The sequence below is a fragment of the Dendrobates tinctorius genome, unplaced genomic scaffold, assembly GCF_039654945.1.
Source record: "Dendrobates tinctorius isolate UK_male_01 unplaced genomic scaffold, ASM3965494v1 ptg000102l, whole genome shotgun sequence".
NCBI classification, from domain to species: domain Eukaryota; kingdom Metazoa; phylum Chordata; class Amphibia; order Anura; family Dendrobatidae; genus Dendrobates; species Dendrobates tinctorius.
The window spans coordinates 37846110-37867578 of NW_027361770.1; the positions used below are offsets into that span (position 1 = coordinate 37846110).

Genomic DNA, 21469 nt, shown 5'->3' on the forward strand with positions numbered 1-21469 from the left:
AAAAAAAGGAACAATAATTAAAAACTCGAAACTTATAATTATAAATATTTCACAGAAGCAAAATGGTTAATTGTGATGCTAATATATAAGGAATAAATATCTGTAGCCACAGGAAGCTTTTAAAAATAACTTGTCACCATAATTGTGTAATGTAAAGACAAGACATGGCTGTAATGGCACTGTAATACAGATTACATTGATACCTTTGGTGACAAAATCCGCTTTGTGGTTCTTCTTTATTTACCATTTGAAGTCTTCTGTTAATTAGATTTTGGTGCACAGGGGCTGGACTGTGCACTGGATATTCTCCTCCTTGTCTGAGATTCCCTAGCCCCTCTGCCTGCTTCCAGTCTGTGAATTACACACCTCCTGCTGGTCACTGCTGAGATTTCAAAGGGGTTAATCCAGTTATTCACAGACTAGAGGCAGCAAAGGGGCAGGGAATCACAGACAAGGAGAAGACCCAGTGCACAGTCTGGCTGCTGTGCACCTAAATGCAATTAGTAGAAAACATCAAATGGTGATTAAAGAAGAACAAAGCAGATTTCTTCACCAATGGTGTTGTCACGACTCTGTTGTTGGATGTCCCGGAACCAGGGGCGCCTCCCCTATCCCTAATGCTAGGGGGTGCCCTAGCTCGCCCTGTTCCCAGATTACATCTGAAGGTGAAGATGTCGGGGCCACGTACCTTGCCTTATCTCCTGAATCTGCCTTCAGTCTATACCCTTCCCCCACCCAGGGGAGAGGGGAGTAGTAGTCCGCCATAGTACACTAACAGACTAACATGGTAATAAGAACAGGGGTAATGGAAAATACAAAACATACAAATATGCACTCACTTATAACAGAGGTGTGCACCGGGGAGTGAAGGATAGGGTTAAACCAAAGTAGGAGAAGGAAGGGAATCATCACACTCACAAAACCAAGCAACTGTCACAGATAAACCCAACAACCGCCTACTCAAATAACCACCAACAACTATCCTCCAAGTCATGCAGCATAAGCTACTCTGACGACTTGTGTCAGTTAGGACTCAGATTATTTAGGGGATGAGAGTGGCTAACAGAGCACAGCTGAGATCCTTAGCAGAGCAGACTACCCCCTGCACTGGCCAAAGAAATTCACACTGTTTAATAAGAAGGTGAAGTGCTTCTATTCAGCGCAGGTGTAGGAGAGCTCAGACGTTGCGGTCTTCTGGCTCCTCTCTGTCGCGTTAAACCCATGACAGGTATCAATGTAATTTGTATTACAGCGCCATTACATACATGTCTTTTCTTTACATTACAGAATCGTGCTGACAGGTTCTCTTTAACAATACCTATATGGTTCATTAAGATACATTTATTAGAAAAGTGGGTTAAGTACAGTTGAGAGGGCCCACATTCATTTTTATAATGAGGCATGTACATTCTGCATTTTGGGTGACTTGCATTTTTCCTTGGCAAGATGTGGAAGTGATTTATTGTGCCTATGTGACCTATCGACTTTCTTTCTGAACATAAAACAATATAGGATCATTTTTTAAGCAATTTAAAGGTTGTACCTGCTGTAATGTAATTATCTTACATTCCCATTGAAATACAACAGAATGCAGAAAGCACAGTGAATGAAATGTTTTACAACGGTATAATTGAAAAGTCACATTCTTATGGTTGTATACAAATATTAACATATTAAATTCATATTTAGACATTATCTACAGGTTAAGACGTAGCATTAGACCACCTACATAATATTAGGTAGATAGCCCTTTTTGCTGACAAATCAGCTCTGAGGTAAAAACTGCAAAATAGCTGTGAATGTACACGGCACCAAGACATTACCAGCTTATCCTATAAAAGGAATTCATCACCAGGTTTTTGCTACACCAGCTGCTGGTAAATATTGCATTGTGATTCCAACAATGTAGCATTTACCGGCAGGCTCGGACTGGCCCACCGGGAAATAGGTGGATCCCCTATTGGGTCCCTGACTCCGACAGTCTCACTTCCAGCATACAGCACGTGTGCGATTTAAGCTCCACCCCTCGCCGTCCTTCAGAAGAGGGGAGAAATGCTGAGCATTTGTGTGAATAACTCAATGTGTATACAGTATGTAAATAGAATATATCTGTACCAAAATATGGATGTGTGACATTTTAGTGCTAAAATTCAGGCATTAAAGGCATAATTAATACTAAAGAACCACAAAAAACTTTTTAATATGTCAAAACGAAAATGCCTTTAAAAAATAACTGCCATTTTTATACGCAAAATGAATGTATCTATAATGTTATTTATAGCAAAAATATAATGTAAATCAAAAAAAATCCTTGATACCCAAAGAAGATAATAAAAGTAAATCATTAACCCCCTTCCTGACATATGACGTACAGTTACGTCATATGCCGGATCCTTGACTTTGATGCGGGTTGGGACACCAATCTCATATATTTCCTGTCATGTGGTGGCATGTGTTATTCCGCAATCATTTGCCTCTAACAGCCGCGGGTGAAGGGGAGCTTCGCCCATCACTGTTAGCTCGTTAAGTGCCACTGTCAATCTCTGACAATGGAATTTTACACGCCTCAGCAGGGAGGTGCATCATTCCATATGCACATTGGCGCGCCTGCGACATGATCGTGAGACGCTGGCAGCCGGAGGTCTGCTGATGACCCATGTGCTGTTCATTACAATACTCCTGTGAAAGCCAGCGTTATTTGGCGTTCATGGATTATGATTTTGCTACACACAGTTGTACGATTGCTGGATATAGTAGAACAAAACATACAATATAAGGTCCTAACAAGTACAGTAGAAAGTGAAAAAAATATTTTAAAAAATATTAAAAAAATAAGAAACAAAGTTCAAATCATACCCCCTTTTCAACCACTAAAAATAAAGAAATAAAACATACAAATATTGGGTATTCTTGAGTCTGTAAATGTCTGATCAATCAAAATATCAAATTAATTAATTTAAATGGTAAACAGTGTAATGAGAAAAATATCGAAACACCCAATTTTATTGGCCACTGCAACATTGCAATAAAATGCAATGAGATAAAATCAAAATATTGTATCTACCTCAAAATGGTATCATAAAAAACATCATCTCAGGGCAAAAAAATCAGCCCTCACACAGACGCATTTCTGATTTTTTTTTTTCACCACTGAAAAAAACTATACATGTTTGGTATCTGCGTAATCGTGCTGAACTGGAGAATCCTATTGCCGGGTCAGATTTACTGTATAGTAAATATTGTAAATAAAAAAAACAAAAAACAGTTGTGGAATTGCACCTGTTTTTTGCAATTTCAATGCACTTGGAATTTTCTTCCCTCTTTCCAGTGCATCATATAATAATATAATAAAATTAATGATGTCATTCAAACTTGTCCCACAAAAAACAAGCTCTCAAATGGTTATGTGGATGGAAAAATAAAAAAATTCATGGTGCTTGGAAGAAGGAGAGAAAAACACACATAAACGGAAAATAGCCTGTTCATGAAGGGGTTAAATGATATGCATATGGCATTGTTTCATAGCATTGAAAAATATCCAGCCTTTATGTAAACTAAAAAATATGGTTCTGGGAAGCGTAAAACAAAATACTGAATCCTGAAAGCCTAAAAAAGGACAGTTAGGGCTCATACTCACTTGCGAGAGACTCGCACAATTCTCGTGCGAGTCTCTCGCATGAGAACCTTGCACTGCCGCCGGCACTCGGACTGGAGTGTGTGGCTACATGTATTTCTATGCAGTCGCACACTCCAGTCCAAGTGCCGAGAATTGTGCGAGTCTCTCGCAAGTGAGTATGAGCCCTTATAGTGAGGATCACGTCGGCGTTCAGGGTTCTTTTTTTGTATTATAGGAACAGAAAAGTTAAACTGGAAGAAATGCATCTGTCACATGACAAAGACAAATGGTGATGGACAGAACCAATTGAATATAATCAGATCTTTTTAGGTTCCGTTAAGGTGTCTATCTTTTTAACGGAACATGTTACACCTGTTCTTCCAGTAAATATGATGAAACTTGCAACTCCATGAGTGTGAACCTGTCCTGAGCATTGAACTTTAGAGTAGGCTCCTTGAGTCAGTTCTACTGGTGGGCTCTAGGCACCCCAGTCCGACACTCTTTACCAGGATCCTACAGTTTTGATGGAAATAAATGTTCATATGCTGCAGATATACCTGTTCTCTGAATGCTGAGTGCTGTGCCACCGCACCCACACCACTGATTGACATCTGTGTACACTGTGAAGGTAGACAGTTGTGAATCAGTGTAAGGGGTGGGAGTATACAGAGATTATGAATACGGAAGACTACATGGCAGCAAGTTTACTAGTCCTCTAATGATAATTTCTATGCAGCCACACACTCCGGTTCCGAGTGCTGGCGGCAGTGCCGGTATTGAGTTGAGAGACTCGCATCACACTCGCAAGTGTGTCCCCGGCCTCAAAGTGTAAAAGCATCATGGGGAATGTGCTGTGTGTACATCATACTGTGTGGGGGACTTTGGGGACATAATGTGTGTTGAAGTATTGTGGGGGAATAATGTGGTAGCATTATACTGTGTGTGGGAATTGCGAGGGCATGTGTGGGTGAATTACCGGTAACTATAACTATCTTATTCTCGGAGGGGGCTGTGGGAACATCATACTGTATGTGGGGCCAGTAGGGGCATGATATTATGTAAAGGGAAATTGTGGGACTGTGTGGAGGGGGTCTGTGAAGGAATCATACTGTGTGGGTGCAGATTGCTAGGGCATCATACTGTTGTAGGTACTGTGGGTATCGCACTATGTGCATGGGGCACTGTGGGCTCCATGAAAGGGCTATCACACTGTGTGCACTGCTGTATATGTCCCGCTTTCTTATCTTTCACAGTTAGGAGGTATGCCTAGTTTATCACACTGGCTCACACAATGTGAGAAATTTGGTACAACTTTCTAGGCACTTTCCTTTTCCTTAGACCACTTCTTTTCTGGTTTACTTTACACCAGCATTTTGCCCCACAATATGACACATGCTTAATTAGGCATTAAAAAGGCATCTAAAATACATAAATGTGGCGCATAGCTTATATGCTATTTTTTAGTCACAATTCTGGTACATTTTACTCATAATGATTTTCGTATTGTTATATAGCAAATAACAATGAGCATTTCAATTTGCATAAATTGGAAATATTAAAATAAGAAATAACAGGCCTCATTAAAATGTCACAAAGAGATACAGAAGGGGCATAAAATGTAGTGGTGTATAAATACCAGTTTAAAGAAAATGTAGCAATGGTCATAACTTGGCTTATATCTGTAGTGCAGATTAGAAAATGACATTTGTATGCCTGGGTTGATGTGTGAACTTAGTATTTACCTGTGCTGAGCTGGAAGTCAGTCAAGGCAGATTGGCCAAGCGAGGCTATACCTGGTCCCCACTGCAGCGCTACCCTAATGATGGGTGTAACTGAAAAAGTTAATAGGAGGCCTTCTGCAAAGGTATTAATTGGCCTTATAGCATCCCGCCTAAGGATTAATAACCCCATTTTTGCTGACAGGTTCCTTTTAAATAAAGAGTTAAAAAAAAAAAATTATTGCTAATCTATAGTGTTCCTCACCACAACCGAAAGCACAATCTTCATATAAGACCGGGGTAACACGGCCATTGATTCTGTCATGAGAGAGAATCATCTTGATTATACTAATGTCACTCAGATCAAACTCTGTCAGAGTCCGAGTGTCATCTTACTGTGATCTTATTCTTTCGCATGAGAGCATTGCAGCACAGGTGCGGAGTAGACGGAGCAAGTAATTTCTCTTTCTTCTCCATTCTCTGTTTCCAAGGATGTCAAACTGCATTCTGATGACATCTGAGTGCACTCCAATGTTTCAAATGCACCCATAGACTTGCATAGGTGCGCGTGGTCCGAATCGGAATGAGTACAAAGTCGCAGACCTACACTGCCCCATAGTTTAACATTGGGCCAAGCGCTATCTGATAAAACATCGCATCGCACTCGGCCTTCTTATACGCTCGTGTGAGTGAGCCCTAACAGTCATATTCAGTCTTTTTTTGTTTTTTCCCATAGGATTTAATAAATTTTGTCTTCACCGCGGTGTCTCCAAAGATGCAGATATTGGAGTGCATGTATATTAGACAAGCTATTGATCTGCTTCAGGTAAGGACAAAGCTCTTAGAACACATCCATATATCTAGTAAGGGAATACTGTCCTCACAAAATGAAATATCTTCCTCTTTAGTGCATGTGCAAGCATTTTCCAGATACCTCTGTTAGGCCGATGTCACACTTGCGGGTGCAATGCGAGAAACTCGCATCAATACCTGGCACTGCCACCGGCGCTCGAGACCGGAGTGTGCGGCTGCATGTCTTTCTATGCAGCTGAACGCTCTGGTCCTAACGGCTCGCACAAATTTCTCGCATTGCACCCGCAAGTGTGACCCCAGTCTAACACACATTACTCCTTTTATTATGTTCCTTTTCACCTTCTTTTTGTCCTAGTGTTAATGTCCTTTAAAATTTTATGTTTATTTCTAGGGTCTTCTCTCCGACAAGGAGGAGAAGCAGCCCAGTCAAGAACATTTGGCTCGGCTCTTTGTGTTTGCTGTTATGTGGTCAGTCGGAGCCTTGTTGGAACTTGAGGATCGTATGAAGATGGAAATTTTCCTGCGTGACCATTCTGCACCACTTCAGCTTCCTACAGTTAAAGGGGATGAAACTGTTTTTGAGTTTGTCATTAATGAAAGTGGACAGTGGGACCATTGGTCCAAAAAGGTTGGTCATTCCTAAAAAAGCAATCATGCAAATGTTTTACCAGCAATAGTGGGAGACTATCGAAATATTTAGTGTTCATTAAGGGCTCGTTCAGACATGGGATTTTCAGGTAGGAGCGCTTCCCGCATTTTCACATATAGCATTCGTACCTACGATAGTCTATGATGCCTTTCAGATGTCTGGAAAATCGCAGAGAGATGTTCGAATTTGATCCAAGTCTCTGATCAAAATTGGCAATGCAAATCAATAGGTCCATGAAAAATTGATACCACACTTGGGTGACATCTGAGTGCAGTCCTATTTTCATGGACTGTCAAAAAGAAAAAGATGTAGAAACTTTTTTTTTTAATTTATCCACGTACGAGAAAAATGGATGAAACTCGGACAACACTCTGATCAAGTTCTCATCAGCATCTGGTCAAAAGTAGGTGTAAGTAAATCGAATGTCTGAATGAGCCCTAAAGGTCAGAATTGTCGCTATGCTACGTGGACAAAGTCATTGCTTTCAAAAGGAAATGTGTAATGGTTTCTTTTTCTCTTCTGGGAATGGGAAACTGACTGTGTAATTTTTGGTGTCCTGATATATTACAGCTATCCACTGGGCTGCCAGATTGCTAGATGGTATTTTTAAAGTTAAGATCTATAATGTGCAAGTGATTTTTATTTAATTACTCCCTGAATTGTTTGGTCCAAGAACAGGATATGTGCCAATAAAGAACCTGACAACTGTTTCATGCTGCCATAATTATAGGAAACATTGTCTAGCTCATTTCAGTAAATGATGGCCTCAATTCTTCATTTTCATGTAAGGTATTTGCTCAGGTTTATTGCACCACAGTCATCAAAATCTCAGACGTAGTTCATGAATTTGGTGCAAGGTAAAAATAAAGGCTGTTTTTCCCCATCATTAACCACTTCCGACTTTTTGAGGAAAGGATCGCATCTGTTTCAAAATGTTGCAAAAATTGTGTAGTTTGAAAAACATGTGTAAAACTACACCAAGAGGTGGACTGGAGTAAAGTTGCACCAAATTTTGCACTTTTTTCAAACGTTGCAATTAATGAAGCAGGTGAAAAAATCTGGAATCATTAAACTCTGCCCACACACAAGCGGAAAATAAAACAAAACAAAAAAACAGGTCAGCACACACTAAAAGAGTTCAAATAGAATAATGAATTGGGTACAAACAAAAAAAAGCATAAAACACGAAAAAACTAGACAAAAAACAGACTTAAAGGCAATGATGAATTGGGGCCTATAGTTTAGTCTGAAATCCTATATTTTTTCTGAGAAAGCATAATTTGCGATAGAGTCGGGAACAGTCTCTTCTGTGCCTCTCCACTCTGACATCTCCCTAACAATGCCAGCTTGATCGATAGGTCTCTTTCTATTTTCATTGTCATAAGATTCCACCAATCACTGTATCCTGGATGTAGTGAGTGATAGTTCAGCCACCCTATAGAATCAGGGTTCTGCTGAACTGTCAGTATTGTGTGTGACAGCTCAGCCATCCAATATGAGGCAGAGGCATGCCTAGTAGTGATGAGCGAGCATGCTCGTCTAAGGTGTTATTGAGTGCTAATAGAACATCTTTGGCATGCTCTAATAATATTTTCAAGTTGCCTTGGCTGCCTAACAAGTTGCCTAACAAACAGACAGTCCCTGCATGTGTTGCGGCTGTTGAACAGCTGCAAGACATGCAGCCACGGCAACGTGAAAATATTGTTAGTGCTCTATGAGCACTCAAGCATGCTCAGATAACATCTTATCCAAGCACACTTGCTCATCACTAATGCCGAGCTGTCAGAATTGAGAGTGACAGTCCTGCCGGTTGTCAGTGTCTGATTATTGCCAGTCATAGCTATAGCTCAGTGGTGTGTTTATGCCTTGTTGTCTAGTGCTCTGTTTCTTATCTCTTGCTGCCCAACCTTGGACCTTGCCTTTGACCATCCATTTACATAGCCCCTTTGTCTTGATTCGTTATCTTCCTGGAATTCTGACCTTGGACTATGACCTAACTATGCCTTTGTCTTAAGCTGGAGTCACACATAGCGTCTCACCAGCGATCCCGACAACGATATCAACGTGTCAGGATCGCTGGTAAGTCGCTATGTGATCGCTGGTGAGCTGTCAAACAGACAGCTTCACCAGCGATCAGCACAGCGACGCAGAGGGCCCGGCGTCGATGTGTAACTTAGTTACCAGCGCGCTGATGCAGGGAGCTGGTAACTAAGGTACACATCGGGTATCTAAGGGACACACGTCCCTTAGATACCCGATGTGTACCTTAGTTACCAGCTGATCGCTGGTCTCCCGCCTGTCACACGCAGCGATGCGTGCTGGCCAGCGGGAGACCAGCGACCAAAAAAAATCCAGGGTGTCATGATCCAGGATGGGCTTTGTCTTTGGCCCGTCCTGGTCAGACAGGGGTTAATTGTTTCTGCCTTTCTCTGGCAGAGGGCGGCTATTTAATGCTCACTTGGCCTAGGTCCGGTGTCAGTTATACTCCTGCCCTCGGCGGAGTTAGTTGACCTCGTGCGTACGTGTGCCTTGTGCCTGATAGCTTGCTTGGTTTTGATCCGGTTCTGTCCCTGTTACGAGTTCTGCCTGTCCCTCTTGTACTGCGCTACCTCTCTGTGTATGACCCTCTGCCTGTGACTTGACTATTCTTTGCTCGTCCCTCTGGTACCGCACAGCCCTCTCCGTGTACGAACCCTCGCTTGTCTGACCTGCGTTTTCCTCTCCTCTTCTACAGTTTCCCTGCAGTAGGTACATTATATCATCTGCAGCAGTAGGATGCTAAGCCCCGCCCCCTGCAGTCACATGATCTAGGTCTTGGGACTCCTTACTATTTTCAGTGCCGCAGGTCCTGTCTTCTTGAACCGTCACTACTGTATTGGACCCCGCGCTCTCCCATAGTGTGGGTAACTCACCCTGCTCGGCGTGGCAGTTTGCTGACACTGACAGGGTCCTGACATTAGAGTCCTGACACCGGGCTTTCCTACAGCGATACCGGCAGGGGGGCCGGTCGCTCATCGCTGTCACATACAGCGATCTCGCTGGTGAGATCGCTGATGTGTCACAAAACTTGTGACTCGGCAGCGATCTCGCTAGCGAGATCGCTATTTGTGACGGGGCCCTTACCCATCTGTTCAGGACGATGGCTCTTGCTATCTGACCTTGGACCTCTTGACTACACTGTGTCATGAATTTTTCATGAGCAATGACTCAGTGTCACGTTTGTGACTCAACTTCACATCTATATTAAAAAAAAAAAAAAGACTGGGAAGCTTAAAATTAAGTTGGAAAGGGAGATGCCCCAGGAATCCCGCCCAGCGGCACTTATGTCCAGCTCTGTCCCAGTGTTTTCTCTGAAATGCCATGGCATACATACTACAGCAGATCAACTATACATGCAGTAAATCATTACAATGCAGTAGATTGTAGCTATTTTATGTTGCCTGTCGTTTGGGTTGCATAAAACTGTTAAAAGGCTTCTTTAACTAATAAGCCATTTAATTAGTAGAAAGTAGAAAAAGGAGATTTTTTAGGAAGCAACAAATCATATAGTTAAAAAGGAAATATATTCGGGGCGAACATACCATTGGTGCAGCCTGTTCAGTCACTCAAGGGCCCACTTTTACCTTCAAAGCAGCAAGCAGTTTCTGCCACCGACAGAGAATGAGGTACATCATGAGCTATTGGACTTCCAAGGGCTCCTATACTGTTCTTGCACAGGGGCCTCTTCTGTCTGTGTCCAACGCTGATGATTGTTACTATTGGGAAGAACACAGTCTGTTCCATAATATCAGTGGTAGATTAGTCCTATACTCTCCATATATAAAACTGTAAAAAAAAAAAAAAAGCCGCTGACCAAACTTTGAAGGCAGGTTATGTACTTGATACTATTTGGATGTGCTCTCTATGGCTGTGTTCACATGTACTTTATGGTTTCCTATGTAAATAGAGAGCACAATAAGTGCTGAAATCGGTGAGTGATGTTGGGTCTCTGACAGACCCCATTGACTTACAATGGGTATATTGAGTTCTAAAAAGATGTCTGACAGTTTGACATGGGAAAAAGTTCTCCGTACACAGCTTTTTTTCTTATAAAACGTGACAAGTCAATGTATGGAATAGTGTAAGACTGCAACGTAGCAATTGCAGTTGCACATAGTGTGACAGCAACTGGGCCTGTGCTGGAGGGGGGCCCGCCAGCGCCCACTTCTGCGGAAAGTGCGTCTGAGGATGCACATTCAGATGAAGTGTAGAGCAGAGCAGGAACCCTGTGCTTCTTTGCGCTGCAATATACACCGCCGGTCAATCAGAGGCCAGTGGCTGATGGTGGCTTGCCAGTCACAGATGGCACTTGACGTCGCTGCCCGTGCCTGTACACTGAAGTAAGCTGCCGGCTACAGAAGAGGAAGTTGCATGACATGGGAGCAGAGGAAGATAAAACAAATTATTTTTTTTTTTATATTTTGCAAAAGATAATGGACATATATTATACCAGTATATATTCTACTCAGGATACATTATACCACGAGGGTGGACAATATACCAAGAGGGGGCCCATGAGGGAGGACATTATACTAGGAAGAGGCCCAGGATAGGGGGTACTATATCAGCAAGAGACCTAGTATAAGAGACATGATTACAGGATGGGGGCCAGAACTGGAGACATTATTACCGAAAGGGGCAAGGACGGGGGACATTAATACAGGAAGGTGTCATGATGAGGACACTATTAAATGTATGTCTTTTTAGGATCTAAAATGCTATAAAGGCCATTGTATCTGACCAACATGGAGGTGGGGGCCCAGGTCTAAATTTTGCACCAGGGGCCCATGGGACTCTATTTATGCCACTGATGTAAGGTATAATTTAACTAAAGTTTTGTGTGACCCGATGGTATAATAATGAACTCCAGTGAATAGCTTCTTATAACTGAAGCTAGAAGCAAAATTAAAATGATCCCCATTACTTTTTTGTACAGCTGCCCTTGTGACAAATAAATCACAATGACATTAACACCATTAACACTGCATTTATTCCTGTAAAATTATAGGTGAATAAATGAAGATTCAGCTAAGGTTATGTTTATTGCTTCAGCATGATTTAAAAAGTGAGATTCCACTCTTGTGGAGAAAAACTGATTTGCTTGTAAAGTAGATCTCAAGAGCTTTTTTTCCAAGACGATGCTGGTGTTGGCAAGGACAGACTTCTCCCTCTTTCCTGACATTAGCAAGGACTCGGCAGAGAAAGACCTGTTATGTAGTGTTTCATGACTGCAGCTTCATAAGAACCAGAACAGTTGATAGTAATATGTACAAACTAACACATGCCGCTAATTGGCCTGACTTGACCAATATCCAAAAAGCCCAGTAATGACAAATGGTCACAGTTAATAATAAATGAGTGACCACTTATTTATTAAAAAAATGTTTTTTTGCTTTATGTCTTAGGTTCCTGAGTATGTGTATCCAAAAGACACAATACCAGAATATGCTTCAATTCTTGTTCCAAATGTTGATAATGTCCGGACGGATTTTCTAATGCATACCATTATGAAGCAAGGAAAAGCCGTTTTACTGATTGGTGAGCAAGGCACTGCAAAGACAGTCATGATCAAGGTAGATGGATAGATTCCTTTCTATTTTTTGTTATTGTTTTCCATCTCCAATTATTTTTTATGTTTGGTTTATGTTCATCGTATTCATCAAATGTTATCTGTGTGCCAAATACTCTCTGATAGTCTGCCTTAAACATTGTAGAAAAATATTTTTTTTCCCTTCACCCATGACAGCACCACCTGAGAGAGGGATCCGCCCCGCCAGGACAGGAACCTACTGAGACATAAGGGGCGGCACCTCTCCCCCGCTTCAGTTGGGTTCCTGTCCTGGAAGGAATCCCACTCTGGCGGTGCCTGTCATGGGCGAAGAGAAAGATAAAGACCCAGGCCCGTCCCGGCGCGGGAAGAACAGGTAGCTTACCTGTAGTGCCGGCCGTCGGGTCCTGGAAGCGCAGTCCCCGGGGTCCCTGGGGCTCCGGGTTCGTGCGGGCGTGGATGGGATCCCGGTGGCTCCGGGAAGCCCCCACCGCGCCGCCCTCCCCTCGCGCACGCCGCATCTCGATCCCCGTGGTAGGGGAGAGACGCTGGCGTCTTCCGGCCACTGACGTCAGCGGCGCTTGGAATGCTGGGTGCGCCGGCTGACGTCAGCAGAGGGCGACGGTGTAATGGCGCCGGGTGCGACGCCGGCCGGCTTTCTGAAGCGCTGGGCCGGCGGTCGCAGGGGGAGGGGAGGAAGACGCTCACCAGGCGGAGGCATGCAATTTAAAAGGGGAAAGACAGCTGTAGATCGGCGGTGCAAGATGGAGTCCGAGCAGGAACGTTCAGCGTCCCTGCCTCCCTCACAGCCCTCTGGCAGAAAGCATGGAAGCCATTCAAGCAGCAGTCGCCCCAGCCGCAGGTCGGGGCACTCCTCAAGGTCCAAAGAGCGTGGGTCAGGTGCTCCGACGCAGCCTCCAAATCCGGTACCCTTGATTACGGGTGGTGAGTGATCTTCGTGAATGTCAGTTAAATCCTGCCATAGAGCTAGGCCTATTCCAATACCTAGAATAGCCCCCTGGGATTTAAACCTGGTGTTAGAAGCCCTTACAAAAGAACCGTATGAGCCATTACATCAGCTACCCCTAAAGTTTTTGACCCTAAAAACGATCCTGTTAGTAGCCCTCACATCAGCCCGCAGGATAAGCGACTTACAGGCTCTCTCAGTAAATCCTCCTTATACGCAAGTCTTTCAGGATAGGGTAGTGTTAAGAACAGACCCCAGTTATCTGCCCAAGGTAGTGTCAGATTTCCATCGGGGTCAGGAAATTGTTCTTCCATCCTTTTGCGAAAATCCAAAAAATCTGGGGGAGGAAAAATTCCATAGTCTGGATGTTAAAAGAGCTCTTGTAGAATATATATCTGCCACTAGCCAGTGGAGGAGGTCACAGTCCCTATTCGTAGCTTTTCAGGGTGCCAGGAAAGGCTATGGGGTTTCAAAAGGGACTATTGCTAGATGGATCAGGGAAGCCATTAGTGTAGCCTATTCAGCTAGTGGTATCCCGATTCCTGACGGCATCAAGGCTCATTCCACCAGAGCCGTGGCGACCTCCTGGGCTGAAAAGGCAGAGGTATCAATCGAACAAATTTGTAAGGCCACTACCTGGGCCTCACCTTCAACCTTCTTTAAGCACTATAGATTAAATCTATCCTCCTCTGCTGACTTAACCTTTGGTAGAAGGGTGCTGCAAGCGGTGGTCCCTCCCTAAGGTGTTTCGAAGTCTCCAAAAATCTCTCAGGTGGTGCTGTCATGGGTGAAGGGAAAACCACCATGGTTACTTACCGGTAGCCGGTTTTTCCGGAACCCATGACAGCACCCGTACATTCCCCCCCTTTTTTCACTGTATGGTGTGCACAATTAGTAGGGTGTTTTGAGTGTTGTGGTGTTGGATTAAACATGTAACTAACCGGGAAGTCCTCTCAATGCTCTGTAACCCAACTGAAGCGGGGGAGAGGTGCCGCCCCTTATGTCTCAGTAGGTTCCTGTCCTGGCGGGGCGGATCCCTCTCTCAGGTGGTGCTGTCATGGGTTCCGGAAAAACCGGCTACCGGTAAGTAACCATGGTGGTTTTCCCACCGGCACCTTTGTTCCCACCCCAATTTTTCTCCAGTTATTTTTTAGTTTGGTCTTGCTGGTAAATGCTCATTATACTTAGGGAAACTGATGATGGAGCTTTTTGATTAAAGAAATTAAACTCTCATATTTTCTTAAACGTATAAACAGCAGTCACCTTGACCTATTATTTTTTCCATTCTCAGATAACAATATAACACGTATAGGAATTACATATGACTGTATTTATGCTCTGTCTTTAGGCACAGTGCGTTACAGGGAACCTGATCATGGGGATTCATGCTCCCTGATCCACGGTCAGCATGTATCGGGCACTCGCTGTATGATTTCAACCACGCATTGAAACGCTGAGGCATTTCGGAGAAGAGCGTGCTTTCAAAGCTAGTCAAAAAGGCAGCTCTCCATCGACTTCTTCCTGTCTACCTGACCACTGCCAATGACCTATAGATATCTCCGTATAAATGCACACAAGGAGAGATCTATCACTCAAGGAGAGCGAGCGGGGAGGAGCCACCGTAAAGATGCCTTTTCAACTAGTCTTCCCGTGCGGCTTGGTACACGGCTGTTAGGATGTTCTTTTCTAAAGTGCCTCAGCATTTCATAGTCACACATACCTGGTGTAAATCATACAGATAGTGCCTGATACATGCTGCCCATGCAAAAAAAGAATGATCCAAAATTCCAATTGAGAGGTGCAAGAAGCTTGTTGATAGTTATAGGAAGTGATTGATTGCAGTTATTTATTTATTCCAAAGGGTGTGCCACCATACATTAAGCTGAGTGTGCAAACAATTTTGTACTGCCCAATTTGGGGGTTTTATGTGAAATTAAGTCCAATTTGCCTATTTTCCTCTGTTTTTTTGTGCTGTTCCAATAAATACTGTATGTGAACATCAAAACATGTGTAATTGCAATAATTATCTAGGAAAAATACTACATTTTCTGTATCAATTTCATAGGTTCCAATACTTTCGAGCATGGCACATAAAAACATTACTTACCAGCATGGCACATAAAAACATTTCACATCATATATTCAACACTACAGATTTGCAACACAAATTAATTAAATGATTACCCAAGTATTGATAGTATTTTATTTTCAACTCATTCAAGATTTTTGGTTTTTCCTTTCGGTGCAAAGATGAACAGATTTTTGGCAGTTCCAACTCTTGAACAGACCACGTAAAGTTGACCATGAGAAAAGCATGGTGATTGCAAATCGATCCCTACTACTTTCAAGGCCTGTCCCTGAGCATTGTTAATGGATATTGTAAATAGCAGTTGAACTGGAAACTGGAGGCGTTTAACCCCTTCACCCCCAAGGGTGGTTTGCACGTTCATGACCGGGCCAATTTTTACAATTCTGACCACTGTACCTTTATGAGGTCATAACTCTGGAACGCTTCCATGGATCCCGGTGATTCTGACATTGTTTTCTCGTGACATATTGTACTTCATGCTAGTGGTAAAATTTCATTCAAATAACTTGCGTTTATTTGTGAGAAAAACGGAAATTTGGCGAAAATTTTGAAAATTTTGCAATTTTCCAACTTTGAATTTTTATGCCCTTAAATCACAGAGATACGGCAAAACTTGATAACTAACATTTCCCACATGTTTACTTTACATCAGCACAATTTTGGAACCAAAATATTTTTTTTGTTAGGAAGTTATAAGGGTTAAAAGTTGACCAGTGATTTCTCATTTTTACAACACCATTTTATTTTTACGGACCACATCACATTTGAAGCCACTTTGCGGGGTCTATATGATAGAAAATACCCAAAAGTGACACCATTCTAAAAACTGCACCCCTTAAGGTGCTCAAAACCACATTCAATAAGTTTATTAACCCTTTAGGTGCGTCACAGGAATTTTTTTGAATATTTAAAAATGAACATCTAAGTTTTTTTCTCAAAAAAAATACTTCAGGTTCAATTTTTTTTATTTTACCAAGGGTAACAGGAGAAATTGGACTGCAAAAGTTATTGTGCAATTTGTCCTGAGTACGCTGATACCTGATATGTGGGGGGGAATGACTGTTTCGGCGCATGGCAGAGCTCAGAATGGAAGGAGCGCCGTTTGACTTTTTCAATGCAAAATTGGCTGGAATTCAGATCGGACGCCATGTCACGTTTGGAGAGTCCCTGATGTACCTAAACAGTGGAAACCCCCCTACAAGTGACCCCATTTTGGAAACTAGACCCCCCAAGGAACTTATCTAGATATGTGGTGAGAACTTTGAACCCAAGGGCTTCACAGAAGTTTATAACGTACAGCGGTACAATTAAAAAATCATATTTTTTCCACAAAAATGATCTTTTCACCCCAATTTTTATTTTTCCAAGGGTAACAGGACCCTAAAAGTTTTTGTGCAATTTGTCCTGAGTACGCTGATACCACCACATGTGGGGGTAAACCACTATTTGGGCGCATGGCAGAGCTCGGAAGGGAAGCAGCGCCATTTGACGTTTTTGGCTGGAATTGAGATCGGACACCATGTCGCGATTGGAAAACCCCTGATGTACCTAAACAGTGGAAACCCCCCACAAATGACACCATTTTGTAAACTAGACCCCCCAAGGAACTTATCTAGATGTGTGGTGAGCACTTTGAACCCCCCCAGTGCTTCACAGAAGTTTATAACGCCCGGGCGTGAAAATAAAAAATTCGTATTTTTTCCACAAACATGATCTTTTAGTCCCCAATTTTTTTATTTTCCCAAGGGTAACAGGAGAAATTGAACCCCAAAAGTTGTTGTCCAATTTGTCCTGAGTACGCTGAAACCCCATATGTGGGAGAAAACTACTGTATGGACACACGTCAGGGCTCGGAAGGGAAGTAGTGATGTTTTTGAATGCAGACTTTGATGGAATGGTCTGCGGGTATCATGTTGCCTTTGGAGAGCCCCTAATGTACCTAAACAGTGGAAACCCCCACAAATGACCGCATTTTGGAAACTAGGCCTCCTAAGGAACTTATCTAGATGTGTGGTGAGCACTTTGAACCCCCAAGGACTTCACAGAAGTTTATAATGCCCGGGCATGAAAATAAAAAAATCTTATTTTTTCCACAAACATGATCAATTAGTCCCCAATTTTTTTATTTTCCCAAGGGTAACAGGAGAAATTGAACCCCAAAAGTTGTTGTCCAATTTGTCCTGAGTACGCTGACACCCCATATGTGGGAGAAAACTACTGTATGGAAACACGTCGGGGCTCGGAAGGGAAGTAGTGACGTTTTGGAATGTAGACCTTGATGGAATGGTCTGCGGGTGTCATGTGCGTTTGGAGAGCCCCTGATGTACCTAAACTATTGAAACTCCCCACAAGTGACCCCATTTTGGACACTAGACCCCCCACGGAACTTATCTAGATGTGTGGTGAGCACTTTGAACCCCCAAGTGCTTCACAGAAGTTTATAACGCTTGGATGTGAAAATAAAAAAACATTTTTTTTCCACAAAAATGATATTTTTGCCCCCAATTTTTTATTTTCCTAAGGGTAACAGGAGAAATTGGACCCCAAAAATTGTTTTGCAATTTGTCCTGAGTAGGCTGATACCCTACATGTGGGGGTAAAACACTGTTTAGGTGCATGGCAGAGCTTGGAAGGGAAGGAGCACCATTTGATTTTTTCAACTCAGAATTGGCTGGAATTGAGATCAGACGCCATGTTGCATTTGGAGAGCCCCTGATGTGCCCAAACAGTGGAAAGCCCCAATTCTAACTCCAACCCGAACCCTAGCCCTAGCCCTAACTCTAACCCTAGCCCTAACCCTAACCCTAATGCAAAAATGGAAATAAATACATTTTTTTATTTTATTATTTTTCCCTAACTAAGGGGGTGATAACGGGGGGTTTGATTTACTATTTACGGCCGATTTTATGTTTGGCAGCTGTCGCACGCTAAAAGACGCTTTTTCTTGTAAAAATAGTTTTTGCATCACCACATATTGAGAGCTATAATTTTTCCGTATTTTGACCCACCGAGTCATGTGGGGTCTTATTTTTTGCGGGACGAGTTGACATTTTTATTGGTACCATTTTCGGGCACGTGACATTTTTTGATCGCTTTTTATTCCAATTTTTGGGACGCAGAATGAACAAAAACCAGCGTTTCATGAATTTCTTTTGGGGGGTGCATTTACACCGTTCCGCATGCGGTAAAATTGATAAAGCGGTTTTATTCTTCGGGTCAGTACGGTTACAGCGATACCTCATTTAGGTCGTTTTTTCATGTTTTGTCGGTTTTTTGCAATGAAAACTATTTTATATAAAAAATAATTATTTTTGCATCGCTTTATTCTGCGAGCTATAACTTTTTTATTTTTTTGCTGATGATGCTGTATGGCAGCTCGTTTTTTGCGGGACAAGATGACGTTTTCAGTGGTACCATGGATATTTATATGCGTCATTTTGATCGCGCGTTATTGCACTTTATGTTCGGCAGTATGATAATAAATCATTATTTTTTGCTTCGTTTTTTATTTTTATTTTTTAAGGGGTTCGCTAAAGGGGTAAACTAATGGGACAGTTTTATAGGGTGGGTCGTTACGGACGCGGCGATACCTAATATGTGTACTTTTATTGTTTTTTTGTTTTTTTTTGTTCTTTTTATTTCCAAAAAATGGATTTATTGGGGGAATATTTTTTATTTTTTTTTTCTAATTTATTTGGCGATTTATTTAAATTATTTTAACACTTTTTTTTTATTTATTTTTTTACTTTATTACATAGTCCCAGGTGGGACATCACTGTCCTGTGACAGATCGCTGATCTGTCACATCACAGATCACTGTGACAGATCAGCGATCTGTCACAGGCAGTGCAGAAGGCTTCCTCATGCCTGCGCTTTGCAGGCACTGAGGAAGCCAGCTTCCTGCAGGCCCCCGAAGGCCCCCGTCGCCATCTTGGATTCGGGGGCCTGCAGGAAAAGAGCCCCCCGCAGCAGCGCTGCACATTGCGCTGCCGTGGGGGGCTCAGGGAAGCACGGAGGGAGCCCCCTCCCTGCCGATGCTTCCCTTTAACCCCCGGTACACAGTGATCATGTTTGATCGCGGTGTGCAAGGGGTTAACGTGTTGGGGGCGGTCCGTGACCGCCCCTGACACATTGTGCCTGGTGTCAGCTGTGATAATCAGCTGACACCCGGCCGCGATCAGCGGCGCTCACCACGTGGGCGCCGCTGATCGCGGTAGACGTACTATCCCGTCCATGGGCATAGGGACCCGGGTCCCATGGACGGGATAGTACGTCGGATGTCAGGAAGGGGTTAAAATAAAAAAACAAATCAGATGGAATGAGTGGAATTCTTGGAATGAAAATGTCCTCTCCTTTGGCACATCCTGTTTCTGAGCTGTGTATCTAACCCTATCCTGTGTGATACTTTCTGCTGAGCTGTGTATCTAATCCTATCATGTGTTACTGACTGCTCAGCCGTGTATCTAATCCTATCCTGTGAGATACTGACTGCTGAGCAGTGTATCTAATCCTATCCTGTGTGATACCGTCTGCTGAGCCGTGTATTTAACCCTATCCTGTGTGATACTGACAGCTGAGCCGTGTGCCTAATCCTATCATGTGTGTTCCTGACTGCTCAGCCGTGTATCTAATCCTATCCTGTGTGATACTGACTGCAGAGCCATGTATCTAATCCTATCCTGTGTGATACTGTCTGCTGAGCCATGTATCTAATACTATTCTGTGTGATACTATGTGCTGAGCTGTGTATCTAATCCTATCCTGTGAGATACTGACTGCTGAGCTGGGTATCTAATCCTATCCTGTGTGATACTGACTGCTGAGCTGTGTGTATCTAATCCTCTCCTGTGTGATACTGACTGCTGAGCCGTGTATCTAATCCTATCCTGTGTGATACCATCTGCTTAGCCGTGTATCTAATCCTATCCTGTGTGGTCCTGACTGCTGAGCCGTGTATCTAATCCTATCCTGTGTGATACTGACTGCTGTGCCGTGTACCTAATCCTATCCTGTGTGGTCCTGACTGCTGAGCCATGTATCTAATCCTATCCTGTGTGATACTGACTGCTGTGCCGTATATCTAATCCTATTCTGTGTGATACTGTCTGCTGAGCCGTGTATCTATTCCTATCCTGTGTGATGCTGACTGCTGACCTGTGTATCTAATCCTATCCTGTGTGATACTGGGCTCCCCCTGCAGTCTGTGTCAGAGGGTGGTCTGTGTTGGCACGGTAATAAATTGTGTTATTTCCAGCTTTACAGAAGGATGATAACACCATAGAAATGATAAGAATAATAGGCCAAATTGTTTGGTGAACTGGAACGCGCGGGGTTAAAATTTCGCCTCACAAGATAGCCTATGACGCTCTCGGGGTCCAGACGTGTGACTGTGCAAAATTTTTTTGGCTGTAGCTACGACGGTGCAGATGCCAATCCCGGACATACACACGTACATACAAACATACACACACACACACACTTTCAGCTTTATATATTTATATTATATTTATATAATATATATATATATAATATTATATTATATTTATATATATTTATATCCCACCAAGGACAACATCTGCAAGGAGTTTGTATGTTCTCCCCGTGTTTGCGTGGGTTTCCTCCGGGCACTCCGGTTTCCTCCCACACTCCAAAGACATACTGATAGGGAATTTAGATTGTGAGCCCCATCGGGGACAGTGATGAAATGTGTGCAAACTGTAAAGCGCTGCGGAATATGTTAGCGCTATATAAAAATAAAGATTTATTTATTTATTTATATATTAGATTTTAAATTTTTGTGGAAATTCAAAAACTGAAAAGTGGGGCGGGCAATATTATTCGACCCCTTTACTTTCAGTGCAGCAAACTCACTCCAGAAGTTCATTGTGGATCGTTGAATGATCCAATGTTGTCCTAAATGACTAATGATGATAAATATAATCCACCTGTGTGCAGTTCATCCAGAGTGATCTTGGGCCTCTTTCCTGCATCTCTGATCAGTCTTCTCCTTGTTTGAGATGAAAGTTTAGA

At 42.8% G+C, this 21469-nt stretch overlaps 1 protein-coding gene across 1 annotated transcript in view; it reads left to right on the forward strand.

Moving 5' to 3' along the window:
- Positions 1-21469, forward strand: part of LOC141099782 (dynein axonemal heavy chain 5-like) — a 587253-nt gene that overhangs the window by 318483 nt on the left and 247301 nt on the right. Inside the window, exons 49-51 of the mRNA XM_073587845.1 lie at positions 6071-6160; positions 6539-6775; positions 12241-12408. Of these exons, the coding sequence (XP_073443946.1) occupies positions 6071-6160; positions 6539-6775; positions 12241-12408 (495 nt within the window). The remainder of the gene's footprint in view (positions 1-6070; positions 6161-6538; positions 6776-12240; positions 12409-21469) is intronic.